At 33.7% G+C, this 25,096-nt stretch overlaps 1 protein-coding gene across 1 annotated transcript; it reads right to left on the minus strand.

The window, feature by feature from the left end:
- Positions 1-9,462: 9,462 nt before the first annotated feature.
- Positions 9,463-24,161, minus strand: LOC128215405 (receptor-type tyrosine-protein phosphatase S-like). The gene is made up of 24 exons (XM_052922089.1): positions 24,056-24,161; positions 23,280-23,507; positions 22,733-22,963; positions 21,137-22,455; positions 20,743-20,925; positions 20,313-20,421; positions 19,600-19,706; positions 19,313-19,500; positions 18,773-18,860; positions 18,238-18,311; positions 16,540-16,576; positions 16,272-16,300; positions 16,204-16,239; positions 15,924-15,980; positions 15,465-15,616; positions 14,508-14,643; positions 13,957-14,106; positions 13,733-13,832; positions 13,541-13,617; positions 13,187-13,318; positions 12,512-12,640; positions 12,112-12,257; positions 10,357-10,501; positions 9,463-10,109 (listed from the first exon to the last, which is right to left on the minus strand). Exons 4-24 carry the CDS (start codon positions 21,243-21,245, stop codon positions 10,032-10,034), a joined length of 2,262 nt encoding a protein of 753 aa, XP_052778049.1. The 5' UTR covers positions 21,246-22,455; positions 22,733-22,963; positions 23,280-23,507; positions 24,056-24,161; the 3' UTR covers positions 9,463-10,031.
- Positions 24,162-25,096: the final 935 nt, after the last annotated feature.

Here is a 25,096-nt window from a genome sequence, read left to right on the forward strand (position 1 = left end):
TTGTTCATGGCATGCATTAACCAATATATCAGATTAAATGCTTGTATGGACTAAATGTCAGCATTTTCTCAACCAGCTTCCGATACCCTATGTAAAGTAAGTTAGAAGTCATATTTTGCGTGTGTGTTTTCAGCTTTCCTTGCCATTCAAAAAACATTACTATTCTGTTTAAAAAACATCATTGATTGCATTGTCCAGAACTCTGTGGGTTGTAATAGAGTGGGCGTGAGCTTGCCCCCCCCCCCCCCCCCCCCGCCCCCAGTCAGCTTTATCAGTTGATATCCCTTTGATGCAGCGTTATTGGGTTCGGGCTGCAAACTGAACATTTTTGTGTAATAAGTTATGTTGGGTTGGGATAGGGTGGTGACTTGCCACTCAATGCTCAATGAATAATATACCATACAAGTGCGTGGGAGTTGTCCAAATCTTTGTGTTGGCTAAGTTGGCAGAACTTGATTTGTCTTCAAATAGTATTTGATCATGCTTCACATAGAGCTCACTTTTTCTTTTAGGCTTTGAATAAACACTCTCATTAAAAGTATATATTTATCTAAATCAATAGTTATTAGTTTTAATATATATGAGTAAATTGTCCTTTTTTATTAGAAAATAACAACCAAAACAGTAACTGATAAGATACTCAAGTGAACATTTATTTTTGGTAAATAAAAGCCTTAAACAAACTATTTAGCTAGGTTACTAAGCTTTTCATCACTGTTCACCAGACCTTTTTTCAATAACACTTAACAACCTTTTTTGAAAAATTAGCCTTTTTAATAGATCACTGTTCACATAATGACTTTTTAATGTCCAGCTCCATAAAATGCAAACAAGTATACTGGTAATTCCAGTAACTCTCAGATTTGATCAACATGCATAATTATGTCCCTTAATGTTATTTCAAATATTAGACAAGCAATGATGAAGCCATCAGTGTGCAATCCAATGTCATATTGATTATAATTTAGGTTATGCTCCTATTTTTAATTTCATTTCTGTGCAAAGCCCTTTTAAGTGCATTGAGTATTTTGGGAGACTACACAATCTTTCTTTTTTTTTACCCCTTATTCATGGCTTTGAGTTGCGAATACAAAATTAAATCTTAATTATAAAAATACTGAATGTCCCAGTCTTCACCATAAACTAACAAGAAGGGAACTAAAGCATAACTATGCAACCGAGTTATAGATCTTTCTATGCATTTTATTTGTCTAAATAAATTACCAGTCTCTGTGGCAATAACCTTATGCCTCTTGAGTACTTGGCTTGACCGTATGTTTTTTATTACATTGTTTGAATGTTTTTGATTTGCACAAAACAATGATGAGGACACTATGCTATGCAAAACATCAACACATTTTCTTCAAACAAGAACAAGGAATTTCAGAATTACTTTTATTACATCATTTAATGATTTTAGAAAATACACCCATACAATCAATGAAATAACAAGAGGGCCATGTTGGCCCTTATATCGCTCACCTGAGTAAAAGAGTTTAACCGTTGTAATCAATAAAGCTTGATATTTGTTCTCAAAGAATATTGAAAAATATACTGACCTAACATGTTGCCTGGATAATCAATGACAGGACTTGTCACAGTTTCCTGCACACTGACTGGACTTGGTGATTGACTTCACACTGACAGGATTTCATTCAGTTGCCTGCACACTGACAGGACTTAATATTGACTGCACACTGACAGGACTTGGTACAGATACAGGCACAATGACAGGACTTTTTTCAGTTGCCTGCACACTGACAGGACTTTGTTCAATTGCCTGCACACACACAGGACTTCGTTCAATTGCCTGCGCACTAACAAAACTATGTTAAATTGCTTGCACACTGAAAGAGTTTTTAGTATAGATACACAAACAATGCACCATCCAATAAAATCAATAAAGTGCCTTAAGCTCTAATAAACAAATATCAGAACACATTTAGCACCTTCCACTAATATCATTGCTTCTTCCAACTATGTCAACATCACCTTCCTTCACATGTTCAAAACCAAATTTTCTTTAAATCCATAAAGGCTTATTCACTATCCACACAGAAGATAAGATTGTAGCTTAGAATAATCTACATGAAGTTCAATGGAAAAGTCTGATTATTAAATTTATTATTTAGTAAAAATGAAATTCCTTCTAAAGAATAAAGTTTATAATAATTATTTGAATCTATGAACCTAAAAAATGATCAATAATTTTAAGTGACTATGTTGGAGACTTCATAAAATTTAAAATCTACTCCCTTGTTACTAAAATAGAAAGAATTGGAATCTCCATCAAAAAGGGAGACCATATAGCAAGACTTGCTGCCCTTGCTTCAAGAGTAAACTTTACATAACTATCAGTTTTAACATTTTGTCCATATTGTTGTTGTTGGTCAATCATGATCTTTGGTGTATTTTTATAGAGGGTCACTTAAGGAAGCTTTCTGTACAGTTTAATAGAATTTGGACTGGAAGGTTTAGAGGTGATATTTTTTCAAAGGAAAATAGGAAGTTAGCCATTTTGTTGTTGTTGCTGTTATTGTTGTTGTTGTTGATTAATCGTGACCCCTTGTTGTATTTTTGTAGGTCACACAAGGAAGCTGCCTGTAAAGTTTCATTGAATTTAGAACTGTAGTTTAAGAGGAGATGATTTTTAAAGCTAAAAAATCAGCCATTTTGTTGTTGTTGCTGTCGTTGTTGTTGTTGATCAATCGTGACTCCTTGTGGTATTTTTATAGAAGGTCACCCAAGGAAGCTTCTTGTAAAGTTCATTGAATTTGGAGCGGTAGTTTCAGAGGAGATGCTGGCCATTTTGTTGTTGTTGTTGATCAATCGTGACCCCTTGTTGTATATTTGTAGAGGATCATCCAAGAAAGTTTCCTGTAACGTTTTATTGAATTTGGAGTGGTAGTTTCAAAAGAGATGTTGTGAAGAAAAACTGGAAGTCAGCCATTTTGTTTTTGTTACTGTTGTTGTTGTTGTTATTGCTGATCACTTATGACCCCTTTTTGTATTTTGTAGAAGGTCACCCAAGGAAGCTTCCTGTAAAGTTTCATTGAATTGGACTGGTAGTTTCAGAGGAGCTGTTTTTAAAGCAAAACAGGAAGTAGGCCATTTTGTTGTTGTTCTTGTTGTTAATCAATCGTAACCCTTTGTTGTATTTTTTTAAAGGGACACCCAAAGAAGCTTCCAGTGAAGTTTCATTGAATTTCGCCAGGTAGTTTCAGAGGAGATGTTTGTTAAGCAATTGTTGACGGACAGATGATGGACAAAGACCGATCACAATAGCTCACCTTGAGCACATCCTGCTCTGGTGAGCTATAATTGTTTCAGTAAAATCACAAGTCATGGTATGTGCGTTAAATTCAACTTAATAAAGAAAAGAGCCGTCATAAGACTACGCCGCTGTGACTTAGAAGTGAATACAATAACGATGTAATATTACCAAGTTGGGTCTCTGTATGTCAAACCTAACTAAACTAATTCGATAAAAAAGGTGACTTTGATGCTGCCCTCCCACCAGCCCGCCCGAACAATGACGCAAGTCATTCAAATAACTTGATTTCCCATATGAAAATGTGGTTAAGAATAAAAAAATATGCCTTTCTAAAGAAATTTAAAAAGAAATTAAAAAAAAAAATCAAGGGCCATAATTTGTATTTAGAGTTAAAATGGAGTTATGTTTCTTGTTGTAAAATGTTCATAAATTTTTTGAATTTTATTAAGTGCATTAAATGAACGGTATAAAAGTTATTTTATTAAAATCCCAACTTGCCCTTAACTTTTACTTGCCTAAAACTTTAACCTAAGTAAATCAAGGGCCATAACTTGTATTAAGGATATGGAGTTATATGTAACCTCATTGTGTAACGGTCCTGAACAATTGTGCAAAGTATTAAGTCAATTGAATGAAGGGTATAGAAGTAATTAATACATATCCCAACCTGCCCTAAAACTTTAACCTAAGTTCCATAGTCAATCAGGGGCCATAATTTGTATAAAAGATAATATGGATTTATCTAACCTCATAATGTGATGGTTCTGAACAACTGTGTGAAGTAATAAGTCAATTGAATGAATGGTATTGGAGTTTTAAGTGAAAATCCGAACTTGCCCTAAAACTTTAACCTAAGTCAATCAAGGGCCATAACTTGTATTAAGGATAATATGGGGTTATGTAACCTCATTATGTGATGGTCCTAAACAACTGTGTGAAGTATAAAGTCAATTGGATAAAGGGTATAGAAGTTATTTATAAATATCTAAACCTGCCCTAAAACTTTAACCTAAGTTCCATAGTCAATCATGGGCCATAATCTTGAACCGTCAACCCACAACCTTGGATTTGAGGCTAACACCTAGGCTTATCCTCTAGACCACATTCACCTTTTCACATTTTAAAGACCCCAATTTACAATATGGAATGTGCCGTGCCCTATTAGGACTTAAGTATTTTAAATTGAACTAAACAAAATCGTTTTTCTTTATTTGGTCTGCCAATTCCATCTGTTTCTGTTTCTGTTATCTTCTCTCCTTCTTATGAAAACCGTTTTAAGCGTAGATGAATCCTTTACCACACAATTGCATGAATATATATATACATGCACTTTCCATTGTTAAAATGATCCACAGTGAAGAAATATGTGTCCGCATTAAATATAAAGTTCAATCAAATACAAAAATATATTTAACTATTTAAAAGTTGACTGCAAGAGGGTTACCACTGAGTAGCACTACCAAGCATAATTAAGGAGTCTGGCTCTATCTAGGTTGTAAAGTAAATGTCCAGCTTCGGATTGTATTGCTTCAGGCATCGAGGGTTTAATGATACTTTTTGTATTTACTAATCACTGGCCAACAGTTGACTATTATCTGCAACTTCACATCAGTATGTAAGTCATCAAATATCAAGTTGTTCCACTGGACATGTTGTTTCACTTTGTTTCCATCTTGTACTTATTTTCCCTTCCAGGTTGGCTTTGCAGTTGTTGTACATGTTTTCCATGTATTGCAGGTCAATCCTCAGTACAATGGCATATTTGATTACATTCCAGTGCCATTACAATAACATATATAGAAATTATTCAAAAACTATTAAGTGCCACGCCATTTTAAGGCTGCATCCTCACATATTTACTGTTCTGACACCTTTTTTTATTTTTGTCTTTTAACAAGCAAATTGGCAATTATTGTGCAAATGTGTAGAAAGTTATATTAGACTGCTGACATAATATCAGATCACAGCCTTTTAAATTCAAGTTTGAAAATTTGGCATAAATCCTTCAATTTATTCATATAAGGTCACACATAATATGACAGATTTCAATTGTTTGGAAAACTGCTGAAAAAATCATTTTTCCATATTGCTTTAAGCCATCTATTTGTATACATTTGATTTAAATATTCACCTCCCTTACTACTTTGATATCAATTGAAAGGTTTTTTAGATACGACCAAGAAGAACTGTCAATCTGTGAGAGAGCAGCTTTAAGCTTTGGACCAAATTTAAGATTCGATGTAAAATGAAATTGTTATCATGTTGAAATTCCAATACAATGTTGATATAACCATCATTTTTGTTGATTAATTGTACAAACATGCAAGTACATTTTGGTTAAAACCAGTAGGGTACTTAATTGTTGAATAATTGTCCGAATTTTGAAAAAAAACAACCATTACCCCTTCTGCCATTTTTCATCAGAACAAGCCAGGAATTCAGAGCCGATCGCACCACTGGTACCATATTGCCCTTGGAAAATAACGATAAGATTGAAATTTAAAAGTCTGCAATATTCATTGACACAGTAAAAATGTCAGTATCTTGCAATGTTTCTGCATCACCACGGTTCAAATTATAGAATTTAACCTTGAAAGTAATGTGTGCTGGATTTTGCTAGACCACTAGCATGATGATCTAATTTATTTTGAGAGCTATATTAGTGAACAGGCATCCAATTGTGCCATTACATTGAGCTCTCAGTTATCAAAACACTATACAACTTTGATGAATAAATGTATTAAACTATGTCACTTACAGTCAAAGATTATATTTGGAGAAGAGGTATGTTTTAGCACGGACATATAAACCAAACGTCTATGGTTAAACTTAAAGAAAAGTAAATTTTAATAATAAAAAATGAAGATTGTAAAAACACTGTGTTTATGCACCAGTCAATTGTAACCACTGCCGCCCCAGGTCCGGGGAATAGCGGGGACTTTGACTTTTGGTCCAGCCAACCCCGACTTAAATCCTTGCCCTTCGGGAACGTACAGATGGTCAAATCCCCGCCAAATAACCCTGCACCCCAGGGACCCTAGGTAAGGTTCATTCCCCACTATATGTAAAGCGAAGATAAAACCAACGCATTCACGCGGCACTGCAGGTCCACCTGAAAGGTAAAAACACGGCCCGTTTCCCCGGCTATCCCCAGTATACCCCCAGACCTGGGGGGGGGGGGGGGGGCTGGTTACAATTGACTGGTGCATTATAAGAAAGTCTTACCTATTATCAATCTAAGTAAAGTCAGATTCAGACTGAAATCAAATTTATAAATTATTTGTGTTCTTAATTTTACCACTGGTCACTGGAGCTCAAACATAATTATTTACTATCTCAGGATCTGTCAATTGGAAGCAGACTAAACCCTACCCACTAAAAATAAAGACATTTCCATTAAGTTTCTCATATAGGCACTTTTTATATTTTAATAAAATGTATCAGGTATATAAAATAACACTTAAACACAAATAGGTAGTAATAGTTCTCCCCTCATCCTGTCTTTGGTCTAACATATCGCTGGGGTGTTTGAACATCTCCTTGGTAGGCCATGATGGACCTTATTATTTCCGAGGCCAATTCCTGTTTGATACTGGCCGAGGTATTTTAGGAACTCAATGCTCCAGATGCCCGTGATTTCCACCATAGTACAAATGGCAATTTCAAAGTAAGGGGAATTAACTTTTCGGTGATTAGTTGGAGCTAGCATTGATAAGCTCATCTTCAGTTTCGTAATCAAATTCTAGTAATATCGAATCACGGTTTGAACTTCAGCAATAGACACATTCCGATTTGCAATTTAAGAAGACAATTTGAAATCAAACGAAGTAACATTTCAGTAATAAGTTGACATTTACATGTTTAGTTTCGTAATCGAAATCGAGTTAGGCGTATTGCGGTTAGGCGTTTAGCGTTAGACACATAGCGGTTTGGCGTTCAGCATAAGACACATAGCGGTTTGTAATATCATGAAATTTGCTAGCCAGTTACAGAAATGTAAATTACGATTTAACACTTTATTACAACGAATTAAACAATACATGAATGGAATGTATTGAAACAGATTATTAATAAAGCATATAAATGTTAACAAATTGCCAATTTCATTTTTGAACCGAATACCGCTCCATAGAAATCTTCATATTTAACTATGCTGCAAGTAGATCGCGTAGTAATTTCAATTTAACAGTTAAACTTAATTACTTTACTCTTGGGAATCTTATATATGTATATATCTTTCATTACATATCTTTCGTTGGTAGTCTAATAACTTTTGACTTTGAAATGTCAGAGATCTAGACGACAGTTCACTGAAGCTGGTGTATTTGTGCTCGATTATAACCTTACCCCAAAGTTTCTCTCTGAGTGCGTTTATCTCGGCACCGAAATGCAATTTAGATATAATGGTCGTGATATGAATAACACTCTTCGCACATTTGCAATATCTTCAAATGTAAAGAGAAAGAAAATGTCAAATTACACGCAAGGACACAGGGGTACAGTAATATGTTTTTAAACAAGAGTATGACTATTTGAATTACTGAGTGTCATTATAATATAATCTTACACATCCGGTTCTGTTCAGTGTTTATGAATATTTTCCAAAGGTACAAACAAAGCAAAGTTTTCTATATTTGGGTATCTTTAACAGATTTGTCAACGGAAGTGTACAGACAATGCACGAATAGAGTGCATTTTGTGTTTGCAGTGCTGCACGTATACACTGAAAAGTAATGTTTTTGTAAACATGTGTATCTATGGCGTGACAAACGTTGCAATATTGTATAAAAAATATTCGTTCAAAAAAACACAAAATAATTGTGGTCAAAAAATAATTGTTGTAAAAAATTAATTGTTATTAAAAAATAATGATTCAAGGATTGAATCATTATTTTTTTAACAACAATTATTTTGTGTTTTTTTGAACGAATATTTTTTATACAATATTGCAACGTTTGTCACGCCATATGTATCACTCGTTGCGTACGTTCTTCTGCGTTAAAACATTATATTTAGGAATGATAAGTATGCAAGAGAATGTAAGGGCAAATTGTTTGCCTACAATAGTTAATTGTGATGAGTGTGGCATTGCATTTCTATCGATGGAAATTGGGGTTCAGAATTTCGGTATTTTTAGCTGGTTTTGATATTAAATATTTTCTGTGTTTTTATTTTTTTCACAAAATCTTCAGTGTTCATCCAATCTTCAATGAGTGAACTAATGTCAATATAAATAGACGCGCAAATTGCCGTCATTTACATCAGACTTAGGAATTGAAGGCAAAGCTGTTGTTACCATTTTAACAATCAGCTCACGCGAATAACATGCGGTAAATAATTTGCAAATATTTTTGAAATCTCTTATATTTGACTTTTATAAAGTCTTTTTAGAAATATGCAAAAATAAATCCTAATCATCTCCTGACGACGGGCAATAGTACTCCGCTCCAGAATGTATGCATATATTTTTAATATAAATCCAATGACCTTTACCTTTACATCTGCGACGTCTTAAACTAACCATAAAGAAGTCATGTAAATTGATATTCTATCAATAGTAACACAATTATAGCTGAGGCATGATATTCAGTGTCGTGAAGATCTAGGTTGCATATACCTAGGCAAAGATGCATGGCAACGAAATAATACAGAATGAAAGTATTTATTACGCATATTTAAATATACAATTATAGTCATATTATTAAGGTCTACATAAAATAAGTGATAAACGTTATATACAATTTTGTGACGTTGTGAGCGAAAGGGTCCTGTGGAGGAAGTCAGCTATTAGCTGCTCCCGAGGCACACAATTAGTAAAAAAAGGAAATATTACTTTTTCCTCCACATGATGCAAATTCGCAGACGGCGTCACGCATACCTTAATATACACTATTATTCAGAAATAAAAGTAACCACCGAAATTGTTCGATACTGTAATTGTTCTTATAAGATATATGCTCAATATGGCTATTTGGAATTATATAGAATAAAAAGTGTGTACTTTTGGTATCACTTGTAAAGCGATTGTTTTTTTCGAATCGCTGACCAATCAGTACTTATCCAATGACGACGCATTACCAACAATGCTTGTTACTTTTGGACTGTTCTCCGTAAACCATATATATATATATATATATATATATATATATATATATATATATATATATATATATATATATATAATATAACCTGTACCTTAATTCTTTCATCGTACTTTCGCAGCACGTAACACATTTTATAAACAAACCAAATAGGGTTTTCTTAATTTCAGGGAGTACTTGAAACTGTTGTAAAATATTAAACTTATTTCCGATTTAAACACTTCAAAGCATAATAATAGATAATAACAATACAAGTACCCTCTAAGCCTTTAATTGTAACAGCAGTCAAAGATGCATCCGTACTTGAGAGGTGCTTAGTGTTAACACTTGCATTCTCTCTTTGCAAACACGGAAACATTTTATTTACAAACACTAGGAAAAAGTGCGTTTTATTAAAACGACAATCAAAATAGTTCAGTATAGCAAAATGACTACATTTAGCTTTAGCTTCATTCATCACTGATTGAGAATATTATACATATGTACACCAACTTGAAATGTTCATAAAGCGATCGAGTATGTAATAACTATAAAAATATACATATAGAAGTGGTACTCTATTTAAATAAATTTAACATTATCAATATACACGTAAACATAAAAACAAGTCAATAGTTGCCTTATTTATGTCCCCTTGATTAAATAGATCCTACATCTCAGTAGGTGAAGTTTGAATATGTTTCATGTTGCAGAATGTATTCCGTGACTACTTCATGCACAAACTGAAACTGCTCCTAAAAAACAGATTGTGTTATCCTCAATAATGTGTCTCACTGTCTTTTGAAGTCCATATCACATCAGACATATTTGATATGTTTTATTGCTGTGTTTTAGTCAGTGACGACTTCAAAAGCACATTATGAAACGATTTTTTTTATATAAAATACATATTTGCTGAAATGGAGGTAGTTTATTTAATGCATTGCAATTCTTGATGTTTAATGGCATCATGACACGTGCTGTATATGTATGTTTACGCACCACAGAGGGAATAAGTTGTTCCCTGTAGTTCCTCATCTCTTTGATGACCTGGGTAATAGCAACGTCTTGTTCAATCTTCATCCTCTCCAAGACTGCTGACGCAACACAGAACAAGCCACTTCTGTCTGCTCCGTTATTGAGGCATTACATAGTATGGATTAATTATCTATTCAATACAGAAATATGCATTTTTTTATCTCCGAGAACGCTGACGCAACATTTAACAAGCCGCTTCTGTCTGCTCCGTTCTGAATGTGTAAAATGATTGATCATCGATATAATGAACTAGTATGTGTTTTTTCTCAAAGACCCCTAAGAAAACACATATCAAGCTGCATCTCCGACACTTCTTCTTGGAAATTTTGCAAGTGTGCCCCCTGCATTCATACTGCATGAACACACGAAACAAGTGTCATTAATGCTTATATGTACATTGTCAATAATTATTATGATTAAAACGAATGAACAATTCTTAAACAAAACATTTATTAAGTGATCATTGGATCAGATAAATAGCTTGTAAAACTTAACACGATAAAAAGGGATACAAGCTTGGATTTCTTGAAAACCGTTTCTTCTATGCTGTACCGCAAATAGAAAAAAAAGTATCGTTAGACATATTTTGTGACATGACATGTTGAAAAATATGCGCCGGGGTTACAAAATGGGACATATAGTGTACTGTTGTTTAAAATAGTGCGAATAAACAGTCGACTTCATCTGAATACGTTCATAAGATTGCAACTTTAATGTAAATTAAAACTCACGCCGAAGAATAATCGTGGAGGACCATCGAGAATAGATACTGATAGATAATTAACAGAAAATAGAAAAGTGTTGTCTAAAAGACCTGCCTTATATTACCTTCTACAAATAGATAAAATGTCCTCAGCAACTGTAGGATTTCATTTAATTAACATCAAACTAGCAATACACTTGCGACATAAAACCAATGTTCATATATCCTAATTGTGTTTAACATTCATCAATTTACATTACCTTTACGTGATGGCGGGCACTTATCGATTACAGTTTGCGGCCACTTAATAGAATTGTTGAATTTAATTTGTATTGCCTGTTAACAGAATTGTTAGAAGAATAAAATAAAACTTGTCGCGCCTACAGCCTTTCAATGGTTTAAGCGCTTTATCTCTATATTCGTAAGAATGCTTGTGCAAACACGCGCAGGTTTATGCTCCCTGTTTTGTTTAACAACTTTAATTTCAGGTTTATTAGCGAAGGAGCGAAAATGGTCTTAGAGACCGTCGCTTATTATTTTCGGTACTTCTAATTGGGCCAAGCAAAGTATATAATTTGTACACTATTGGTATTTATTGAAAAACAATCTTATATTGTAACGGATGAAAACAGAAAGCTAGTTTCGTTCAGGCATCACCGAGAACAATTGTTTTTCAGTTTGCGTTAAACAAGTAATTAGGAAATAGTTATTTAATATATTTATTATAAGCATATACACCCAAGCAATTGAAAAAAAGCTTTTGATTTTAAGTGTTGACAGCGACTGCGGCAGCACGTCGTAAGTATTTTAGAAGAGAAGTTTATTAAACAATGCATACATGAAAGGAAAGTTTTCAATGGCACTTACATTACTACTGTTTACGGAATTACACTCTATGAGTAACCGCGTTAAAAACGTCCCTTTATAAAAATCAATTTTGATAAAAAAAAAAAATAAGGATTCCCCTATATCTTGTTGGATGTCAGACTTAAGAGCAATGAAGTGCTTTTACTTACATGCAATGAACAAGAACAGCGTTGTTTCCGGATTGATGCTGCCAGTACTGAACCGCATCAAGGAGGTTTAAAACATCCTTAGGAGAAGATGGCAACGCTGAATCAACCGGCCAATTTTCAAACTGTATTTGTTGAAGTTTTCTTGTCTAAAACAAGCAATTATTTTACTTCTTAGAATTGTTTTCCTAGTCAGTATATTTTCCGCTCGCTTTATCCATTTTACTCAGTACCATTTAAGTTTAAATATGATAATTTTTAGTAAAGTAAACATTGTTTATATTAGATGTGTTGATAATGTTGTTGATGATGATGTTGCCGATGCAAATGATGATGATGATGAGGAGGAGGAGGAGAGGGAAGAGAAGGAAAAGGAATACTAGGAGATATAACTCATCATCACCGTTCCATAGCGATTCAAGTCAAACGTTATCTTCCTCAATCCTCCCTCGCATTCTTCGCTTGTCTTGATAATCTTCATGTTTTCATATGTTTCCGATTCCTCATGTACAGGCCAGTATATCTCGTCTTCCTAAAACCGCAAGTGCATAATTGAAATCGAAATAAGTAAGGAAATCTACGTAAAGAACTCATTTGTCAATATTGTGGTATCATAAAGTGAGACTTAATCAAAAGCCATAAAGTTTAATTCCAAACGGACACACTAACAAGACGCAAATTAGTTTACCCCACAGAGGAGACGTTTTCGTTTCTTTCATTCACTTTTTAGACAATATTTTAGCACTTATATATTAAGTGTTTTCAATCAAAGCAATTATATTGAGAGACGTAAGATGAATAAATACATTGCATTTTTTTCCTTCAAATCCTAAAATTGATGTTAACTTGGTAAAGGAATATGTTGGGTTTTTTTTTTTCAAATAAATCAAATCGGCTTCACTTTCCCATCGTTTTCGTTTCCTTCACCATTTCGATCAGATCAAAGCACTGATATATCATTACTATTTTCAGGAAATCAATGTTCATTTGAAAGGTTAGATATCTATGTAAGCCACAACTAGCTTAATATTCAATATTTAGAGGAACTGGGTAATTGATATTGTTAAATGGACCTAACCTTCATCTCATTGCTGTTGTTCATCATGACGATTGTATGGACATCGTGTTCAACCACCAGTCTCCAGAAGTCGGTCTTAGTCACCTCTAGTGGTGTCTGGGTGATGATGAATGCTCCCTTCTTCTTGTAGTTCTGAAATAATAGCTCAAGGATTTAACATCGTCCGTTGAAAGTGAAAAGTAATATTTCACAGAGGATACCATATTCTCATATTCTTTATAAAATACCCCACATGTTTGAAAGAACAAGAATATTCCTAATATGCCACAAAACGCGTCCATGTATGTGTGTCACGGTTATTGCATGATCGTTTTGTATAATATTTATTCTTTTGTTAATGTCAATACAACATACCGGTAACAATACAGCGTTGATGTAATCAGGCTCAGACCTCTTTCCAGAGGGAGTTAAATACGGCATGTGGTCAGCGACTGTAAAACAATTTAAGTAAATATTATTAAGCTTAAGAACAAAGAACTATTCCTGTTAAAACACATTTTCAGCAATCTGTTTCAGTGGAAACGCATCAAATATAACCATAATTACCTGGGAGAATGTTTGAATACCGATTCTTAGTCCTGTTCCTCACGTCTTTTTCACTCACGTATTTACATTTATTAGCCACGGGGGACATTTTTTCCATTCTCTGTAAAAGTGCATCATGAACATAGATAAAGTATGGGAAATTAAGTGTACTACAAGTAAAGCTGTATTATAGTTTACGAAGCGTAAATCCGTAACACAAATTTGAATTGACATTTACTACTCACAGAGAACTCGACATCAATTGTACGTCTCCTATGGTCATTATCGACGGCCATAAGTTCTTCATAAGATTCTAGAAACCGCGATGCAGATAGAGCCGATGTGGAAAGCATCAATGTCTCCAGAAGAGCCATGTGCAGAAATATGTACTGATCCTGAACGAAACGATATTGACGTTTAATTTCGAATAAACAAGTTACAAATTTATATGTCCTAAGAGGTGTTACTTTTGGTATGTCTAAAATACTGTTCCTGAATGTCTCGCATTCGTAGAAATATGAAAGTTGGTGTGTTTCCTTCGGTAGATCAATGAAAGTTTAATGGAATAATGAAAGCATTATTATTGTTCTAGCACGTAGTTTATAGCTTTACCATTTTCATAAATAGAACTGTTTTTAATGTCAAACAATCGTTAACCTTAATCAGGCCTCTGTGATATCATTTATTCAAACAGCCAGCCGATGAAAACACTCATGTTTTACGTCTTCGATAAGGATCAATCTTAGATTTTATAGACTGAATATCCCCTTAGCAACTATTTTTGTTTTATTCGCACCGGTGTTTGAACCATGTCGACCCTCTGCCTCCTCAGTGTATTCACACAGCCCACAGGATCCACATATCCCACAGTGGAGGCTTGCTCTGTCAGTACATTCAGGGCAATGAATGTACCAGTCCGCCCCACGCCGGCGCTAAAAATTATCAAATAAATGTTATTTGATGTTCTTTAGATGCTGCATACATCCAATGAGTTAAATTTACACTTTACTAGTGAACCTTTATTATTGATAAGTCTTTTGATAAGACGCCTTTCTGTCATCCTGTATCACATCGAATTCGTTGTGTAAATACGTATCCTCTGAGACGCGAAGCTACCGAGACGGATGCATGTTTATAAACCAATTTATTGTGATATGGGTTGTCAGAAAGCCTTTTATCGTGATACTCCTTTTTATTGTATGCCTTGACTGTCCCTAAATAAATTATTTTATCAAATTTTCAATATATTTAGTCAAATTTCCAACACAAGGTACCAGCAGTATACAGTATGAATTATTCAATACGACATGCTGTATTTTCACTGTTGGATGCGTAATGAATTGATAAGCGGATTATAAAGCTATATAAGACATTCTCAAGTAACGTTGTCTTCTAGTGTTAAAAATTGTATTTTGTTAAAATATCTTGTTTTGAGTGGAATCAAACTTAAAAATGAATTGATATTATTAATAAATCTATAGATCTGTAGGTTGTTTCAATTTAAATGACAAAAAAAACGAGAAATGAAAATGTAAATATATTCCTAAAATTACCAAATGTAAATGACGTTGTTTATTTGGAACAAAGGGGCTCTCTGTTTGTCAACTTATAAACATGTCTATTTGTAGTAAAGCATCCTAAATAATACTGATGAATTATATTGTATCATAAATTGACGTTTATCTATTATTGCAAATGAAATACTATTAGGTCCATAAATATCGAACAAAAACTACAATACGGTCATACTAACCTGCAATGAACAATAACGGGCCCATTCTCTTTCACAGCAGTGGTTTCCACTTTATGCCGGAAATGAACAAGCGACGAAGCATACTTTGGGACACTTTTATCCGGCCACGCAGTAAAATGAAAATGGAACAGCTTTCGTTTTTCCTCTCCTGTCTATTGAGTAAACCCAAATGAATCAATTTAACACCTTTGAATTCCGTAAAGCATTTTTTAAAACTTTTTTTCACTTACATAATAGTCACTGTGGACAACAGTAGTTTGCGGTGCTCGTTAAACTAGTAGTTATCATTCGTATAAATAATTCATAATATGATATGAATGGATGCAATATTTCTAGTATTTAGATGGATATCCATCTTTTTTAAATGATAGAAATTAAGCTATTTTAAATTTACCTTCTCAACAATTAATGTTCTTATGATAAAGTCTGAATAATACTCTTTTTTCCCTGAGTGGTTACTTTGTAATCATCGAAGTCAACCTTATCTGCTTCAGGCCAATATTGTATGCACTTCATCTAAAATGAATCATAACAAAGGCCTGAATACTCGTCACAATTTTGCCTAATTCTGTTATGAATAACCTCGAGAAGTGATTACATAATGTGTACTTGTTGAAAAATATACATGAATTGACAAAATTTGTATGTGTTCATTGTTAACGTAATTATTTATGTATTGCATACATGCACGTATAGTAAACTTGCACTTGGCTAGATTACACTCCATCATTTCACCAACCGTTTTGTTCTCCTCAAGATTAGTCAGCATAACAACCTTGCCAACCCTTAGTTGCCAAATCATTCTCCAAAAATCAACCAGTATCTCTTTCGTAGGCCTTTAAAAGTTCAATGGATGTTTATTTTTTGATAATACTCATATTGTTGAAAAGTAACATGTTTTCGTTTGATTTTGTTTGTCATAAGTCAAATTTTACTCGGATATATCTCTTCTATGCGAATGTATGTTTCAAATTCATAATGTAAATATGTGCACTGTTATAGCTAAGTTGTTATTGCCTCGTTTGTAGATTTCAGATAGGTTGTTCAAGCTTGCTTCCTTAATAAGCATTGTTACCTTGAGACGCAATATACGCTCTGGTCTGATTATATCCCTGCAAAAAGAGCACAGCTTAAAATATATGAAACATGAATTAATTTTCCTGCGCAAGTAAAACCAGCAACTCAATATTTTGGAAGCTCTAGACTGCTAATCCGTATTTCAAGAAAGGCACATCAAAACTATCATACCATGTGCAATGATAATATAAAGACAAATCTTAGTGATATTCCAGTCAATCTTTCTAAAGGCACAATGGATAATACATATAATATTAACTGATACGTAATTTTAAGTACTCCACGACCAAACACCAACAGCGCCTTTAAACGAAGGAATCGCCAATGCCTCTCCAGATAGTTCAAAATTAGGCAAATATAATATTTATTCGAAACAAGCCAAGAATTATCAAAACAGCCTTGGATGTTGCCGACAAGGGATCATCTTATAGGATTAAAATAATAGACGCAACAATCATGTCGTCAACCCGCTGCCTTAGCTGAGAATGGCCGTTTAGAAATAGCGCAAAACGATTTTCACGTTTAAAAGTAGCGTAGAAAGGTTTTTCACAGAACACACTGCAAGTCACGTGAACGAATTACACATAAACCTGACATTACGCATTTTAATTAACTCGCTGTTTTTTTCAGCAGTGTGAATCTCTTTTAAACGTTTTCATCGATCGATGCCATTACCGATGTTAATCATTCGGGCTCTTTTTCTATGTTGTTTTGCAGCAATATTCCGCTTCGTTGCAGTATCTCTAATTTTAGGAAGCCATGACGTATGTATATCAAGCATTTTAACGTCACGTGATTGTATATAACGATTAGATTTTTGAATCATTTGTACTAACTTGGTGTATATAACCAGAACATTCTGATTAGAAAAAATACCCCTAAAATTCAAAAGAGAAATGTTTTGTAAGCAATTAAGAGATACAATGCATTGTATGCAACGATATCATTTTTTTTCAGAATTTCGACGTGTTTTATTTATCTTTTATTTGACAATGTATCATCTGATTTTTTGTCCTTTTAAAGGTACGATTAAGTCACTCATATGATCAATAAAAAGAGGGACAAACTCAACCATCCAAAATACATTGTTTTGGAAATGTTGAATTTTGACAACCAACAAATTTATTTAATAACTGAACTAAAAGTAACAAATCGCATATTTAAGCCAAAAGGTGGAATGTTGATTACGAATCTTTGTAAGTTTTGTTTTCGTTTTTACGGTTATCGTTTGTTGCTTGCGAGATGTTTAATACTCGTACATGACCAAAAATACATAAAACATTAAGTGATTGTGGTTTGTATCTCTTATCCTTTATTTCAAACGTGTAATTTTGCAAAGTTACTTCTAAAATAAAAGCTTGTTATAATAGTTTTAGTCAATTTTTAACATTTTTTTTCTGCTTCAAAGTCCTTTTTAAAGTGATATCAACAAAGAATAAGTCACTAGTTAAACAAATTTCATATTTTTCATTCACATGAATTCTTGTTTTAGTCTCCTTCATTCAGTGCTGATTTTTAATACACTTCTTGTAGCCTCAATACTCAACTACAAGCAAAGGCTTTACATTATTAATTAATAATATTTTGATTAATCAAACTTAATCTATTATTACAAAGTTCATCGGGTTGAATTTTTGAATTTGATTCAATAACAATTGAAAATCAAACAGCATAAAAGAAGGTATAATATATTTACGTGTATGTAGTTTGCGTTGATGTAATCGCTGATATGGTTTCCATATTTCTGAAGAATTACCCTTGTTTCATCATCTGGAAAATAACCACAGTCGTGTAAGACAGATGGGCAAAAGGTATTTGCGAGCTCTAGAATTATAAGAAGGTTGAGAGAAGACATGTTTGTCTATGAGTTTCCAGTGGTTTATTTTGGCTTAATGATGATTTTTTGGGCGTGATACTCACATTTTATTATCAGTCTTTTCTTACCATATAATATCACCAAAGTGTACATAACACGATCAAGTTTAGTGCGGCTAATCCATTAAATCAATTTCGCTCAGCATTTCACTGGAACAAGATACCGAAGTAGAGCAAATTGTTTTGTCGCCTCATTGTGCAATATCGATGTATGTTATCATTAACAGTGTGTTTATGTGCGTGTTCGTGTGTTTGCGTGTTCGTGCGCGTGTATATGTGTGTGTGTTTCACGTACATGTATACAACAATCCATTTCTTTAAACCTCAAGCGTGTATTACTGTTGGGCAATACTTACATGGAAATATGTTTTTGTATCTATTTTTTTGTCTGTTTTGAGGTTTCAGGGCTACCTTACAGTCTTCTGTCAGTCCTTTTGGAAAGATCTGCAGGCATAATATCATTTATCATTATTCTTATTATGAAGATTATATTTGCTATTTTGATTGATTTTATCATAATCATCATTATCGTCATCATCATCATCATCATCATCATCATCATCATCATCATCATCATCATCATCATCATCATCAATATTAATATTAGTAGTAGTAGAAGTAGTAGCAGTAGCAGTAGCAGTAGTAGTAGTAATAGTAGTAGTAGTAGTAGTAGTAGTAGTAGTAGTAGTAGTAGTAGTAGTAGTAGTAGTAGTAGTAGTAGTAGTAGTAGCAGTAGTAGTAGTATTGTTAGTATTATTTTTATTATTATCATTATCATTATTATACTCCTATTATGTTTGATTATTTTTAGTATCATTTTCATTAACATAAAACAAATTAGGTTTCAAAAGTACGCAATTGGCGACCTCTCTTCAAAAATTTAATGACACTCGTACCTTAAACTGAGTTTTCATAGTTTCCGTGGATTCAGATGAGAAAATGATATCATACAAATCTTCCACTTTAATGGCAGTATCTGGAAGTTTTACACGATCACCGAAGCTGTAATATGACTTCTCCATACCGGCCTCTTCATCCCGCGTTACTTCGAAATGGGCTGTACTTGTCGCATACTCTGTGTTATCTAAATCAACAGACGGCAAAAATCAACCCAAATCAATCTGTCGAGGACTACGCCCGCAATTGGAAATATAATTTCAATAAAATCGTAATTATTTGTCACCTTTTGTTGCAACTTCTTTTTCAATTTTGCCAACTTCAGAATTCACGTTTAAATAATTCGTTGATTTATGCCGTGTACCTTTGGGATTTGTGTATTCCTTTCGTTTCCTTCAAGTAAAGAACTTTCCATTAAATGTATAAAAGTATCACTATAAGCTATTTTTTTTTCAGGTAACCGCATTAGAACGGCAATCAAACAGCAGTTCACGGGGGGGGGGGGGGGGGCTTATCGGAGCCAGGCTTAATTTACAGATAATTAGGTATAGAGAAACAAATCATGCAAACATAAATTTACTTCAAGTACTCAACGATCAGATACGAACATCACTGACAAGTATATGAATCAAGTCGGAGCAGCAATTCGAAGTCCTCAAAGGTATGATGCAGTGTTACTAAGGCAAGTTTTTGCCATATTTCGCCGAATTATATTTTAAGTTTAAAACTATGTCCTTCTACTAAATTAAAATAGGAAAAACTATATAAAAGCTGCAACATATTCGTTGAGCTGTCCAGGCCAACATGTAAACAACCATTAAGGGAAATTGATTATCTTCTATTTGTTAAAGTGGTCATTAAAATAAACCTCAATCCTAGCGAAAACATATTTTATTACGTGTGTGTGTGCGTGCGTGCGTGCGTGCGTGCGTGTGTGCGCGCCCGCGTGTGTGTGTGTTTAATTTAACAATTACAAATATTTAAAAAAAATGTACTTGCCTTCGAAGCAGGAAAACTGCAAATGCTATAGCAGACGCCACAATGAGGAGTGTTCCCACACTAGTCGCACTAGCAATTGCAACTATCCGGGTTTCGGAGGTAGACATTTCTGACATTTTAATTAAAACATGTTTTTGAAATAGAGCAATAAAATGCGTATGCGATACTTGGATGTTGTAATGCTAAAGGAAACAGGCATACACTCATTGGATGGCAAGGTTTATTGAACCGCGAACTATGAAGCATGTACCTATTTCTTTGTTTATTTCCAATGCCTTCTGCAACTCCCAAAAGGAGTATTTAATATTTCCATAGGATAAAAGGCCAACATCGATTACCATTTTGATAATTATATTGATGTATTTATACTAACACCCTTGAATTATTTTAGTGTATCGTATATAGCAATTAAATGATAACATATTCTTACTTTCACAAAACAAATCAGTATTCCACGTGTGTGAAGGAAGGCACTTGACAAGAATGTTCGCTGGCGAGAAACCTTCATCACATACAATTCGTAAAGTTGTTCCATGTTCACATTTATCGCCAGATATGCAGGAATGATTAACCATCCCGTTTGAAATCGTCTTTGGTAAGATGCATATTTTTCCTGAAATAGAAACGTGTCTAGTATATGAAAATGTTGTAATATGATTACAAAATGTCATTTGAAATTAATTTAGTGTCAATCACGTGAATCAATAACAAATCTACTTTATTATGGTATTGTATGTGACTTCAAATATATGCATGCGTGTAAGCTTAACGATATACACTAAGTTAACATTTATAGTAATGTAACATGAAATAAAAACACATACGTAGGTCAGGTGGGTCGCCTTGTTGCCATTGAAGTGTCCCATCGACAGAACAGTTAACAGACAATGAACCGTTAACATGATAAAATAATGAATGGTTATATTCAACCATTTTCGTTTCTTCGTAGAGGAGCGGTCCATTGACTTGTACTGTATATCCCGATATGTTGACCTCTAAATAATTAACTGCAATGCATGCCTTTCTTGTGCAAATTGGTTCATGGCCACTTAGATGTCCGTCTAGCTTGCACTTTCTTGGAATGTGTTCGAATTTAGAAGTAAATCCATCCTTACAAACTGCATATAATGTAGTATTGTAATCAATCAGAAATGAATTGCCAGTGTAGTTTACAGTGGGACTACTAAAAATACATGGTTGTTCTCGGAAATGTTGATAGAACACGTCACTTTTTCACACTGATTGAAACCACTCCAGTGTCCTTCAGCTGTGCATAAACGCATAGAAGGTCCGGTGTAAATTGTATATCCAATGTTACATATTATATTTATTGTCGTGTTATAAAAGTATTGTCCAATATGCGCTGGTTCATATGTTCCGTGCACAGGAACTGGTGGCTTAGAACATGTTACTAATTTACAACTAGAATAAATCCCAGACCAATTACCGTCAGAAGAGCATGTCAGTGAATTCCCTTTTCCTGTTAGTTTGTATCCTGTATTACATTGCGGTGTCACAAAGGCATTAACATGATATGGACCCTGTTCAGAATGGGCATAAAACCCATTTTGAATTTCTGGAGGGTCGTTACAAGTAACGTGTTCACAGTTCAATGAATGAGGGCTCCAACGATTGTTTCTTTGGCATGTTGTAGTTTCTTCAGTGGGTGATATATACCCAGGTTTGCATTGAACTTGCAACCTAGTTTCATACAATTTACTCCCGCGACACTGATTTGTTGTAGCAATAACCATGTAAAAGGCGATGTCTGTCTCTGCTGGACAAGAGCATTCGATCGGTTCGCATTTTACATCTTCGTTCCATGTCCCATTCCGACAATAAAATCTGTTATTGGTTACATTAAGCTCATATGCATCATTGCATATGATACTAAAGTATTGATTTACTTGGATAGGTCTGTTGAATAGTATGGAATGATTATAAATATCTGTAAGATAGCCATTTTCAATTTGCCATGGACATCCCCAAATGCATTGTGGCGAACTGGACCAGCTACCGTTGTGATGGCATTGTACTGACTCAGGTTGCGGATGATAACCGTTCGGACAGTTCACGCGCAAATCTGACGGTGGTGACAACGGAAGTGTATTTCCATTTGTTATGTCAGTAGGCTTACAGGCAACTGAAGGAAAAGATTGTACGATTTCGTACTGATAAGTGTCGTACTATAGATTGACATTATAATGAGAGTATACGTAACATATATGAATTGAAATAGAGTGTAAGTAGAAACAAAAATGACCCTCATATAAACTTATAATGATTGCTATTGCCAATTCTCTAAAATAAAACTTGTGAACAAGAGGGCTTGAAGTTTAATATTGTTCTCGTATTCATAATTAAAACTAATATAAAAAATAAAGTGAGTCTAAATGTTTAAGTAAAAATTGCATAATTACTTGCAAAAATTTCCACTTCACATAGGGTGAGATAGTTTTGTGTTACTATCCTTAGTCCTTGCATCAGCCTTTTTGTTCCAACAATAGGAATTCTAATATTGTCATTACACACTTGTGCACTACTGTTTGTTTGACAACTCCTTGTGGTTGAATTATCATGAAATAGTACAGTAGAATCGTTGCTGGAAGTGTTCCCATATATAAACATTCCGAAAAGTCTGTTTCTTTCAGCTAAAAAGTGCATGTAAGAAAAGAAATAAGTGCACAACATTACGCACAGCAACTGTGCCAAAAATGTGACATCTTATAAGCCACAGTATGAAATGCAGTTGTTATGAATTGGTAATTCCATTAGCAAGTTATCTGACAAAACAAAATATAAATGTAACACAAGCAATATATGTTCATACAACATGTGAAGAATACAACGTATCTACGATATTCCCCTTTACAATTGGGCAAAACGACTCAAAAAGACCTTAAAAGTTTTCTATTCGAAAATAATCTTCATTGACGTAGACAAGTCATAAATGTCTGTGATACTTACTTACGAACTTTCTGTTTACAATCACAATGCCAGTGATGCTGTATAAATTGTTGAATTGAACTTCCCACCAAGCGGTTTCTCCATTTTGTGGTAAGTCCGTGTGTGAACATTTTCCATGTACAACATCCGTATCCTTGTCTCCATCAATGGCTTTTTTTGCATTAAATTTATTTTTTAGGTATGTCTTTGGATTCTGATAAGCCTGGCCATATGGTGCGATATTTTGACCTGTGAAGTGTTCGCATTTGGTTTAAACATATAATAGTTCTGGTAAATGTACAATTGACAACATGTAGTTCAACACCATTATTAATGAATTCGACCTGAAGCTGAACGTGTTTAAAGATAATTTTCTATGACATCAAACGTTACTGTTTATTACCTAGATTCAATTTGACATTTATCTTGTATTATACTATTCCATTTTTTACTTATACATGGTAATTATGATGTTTAATGCTTGTTTTAAAGCGTATGAGACGTTTAAAACTAGTATAATATGCAATAATACATAGCTATAAAAATGTGAGCGCTTTAAAGTGACGTATATGTATATAGCGCTGTTAATCATCAAATCAGTATTTTTGATGTGAATAGACTATAACATTCGTGAAAAATCCAAACAGTGCTTATTACACTATCTAAATAAATGATAAAATCTCTCCAATGCTCTTTTTTGTCCTTAAGGAATCTTGTTGAATAAATTTCGTATAGATGATGATCACGTATGTTCTTTCTTTTCCTTCTTATCTAATATAAAAGATAAAATTGTTTACCTTCAAAATTCCACGCACAAAATACCTTTCCAATTATCAACATGAATAAAAAGAGATATTCCATGTTTGACTTCATCTTTTCGTCAAAGATGCCGATCTGAACGAGCACAGCGAACGTGGAAGACACTTAACACACATGTTCAAAACTTCCTCATTGATAAGCAATTGAAGTTTGCAGATAGTTTTACCCTTTCTAAATGTTTCACAAATAATCATTTTAATATTAATCAGTTGAGCTGAAACAAAGTTCAGGAACGACATTTATGACCCAAATGTGTTGATTGTTTTTGATAAGAGATAGGTTCAAATATTCGAAGATGCTACACAAAGCAGCTTAATTATTCGTAAATAATAATTATCAAATCAGATATTTCTGAACTCTGATAGTATGGACATTCAACCCAATAATCGTGATTAATTAAATGTTTTGGATTAAGAATGATTCACACTAAAATATTTATAATGGTTCATTAAGCTTAACTTAATGAATATTAATAAACTAACCAACCTATATGTATAGTTTGTAATTATGTTACGATATGTTTTCATTCTTAACTTACAAGCCTTTAACGATGTTTAATCACCATCAACGTAAAACTACGATTTAGGAAAATGCTTGCATAAATAAACTATGGGCCACAATATAGCTTGCTCAAATAATTTATAGTCTTGGATAAGTTCAACTTTAAATGGTTAAAGTTTTTTTCAAAATACACCTGGATTTATACATGTTATTGCAATGGAAAGGGTCAAAAATATGAAGCGTTCGTTGAATGAATCGATTTTGAGTTCCAATATTGACCAATACTATAGTCCAACTATATGGAATGTTGATAATGTTGCGTTTAAGTTGTAAAAAAAACGAAAGTGTTGCAATTACTATTTCGACCGATGTACAGTTTAACGATAGGGGCGACAACAAGTACTATTGCTGCTTACACAACACTACGCGTTTTTTTTTGCAAAAAAAACACACGTTGCCACCTTGGCCCACGTTAAAAACGTGTTTTTCATTACTGTGCATCGCTGCTTGAATGATTT

Source organism: Mya arenaria, chromosome 13 (assembly GCF_026914265.1).
Source record: "Mya arenaria isolate MELC-2E11 chromosome 13, ASM2691426v1".
Classification (NCBI taxonomy): domain Eukaryota; kingdom Metazoa; phylum Mollusca; class Bivalvia; order Myida; family Myidae; genus Mya; species Mya arenaria.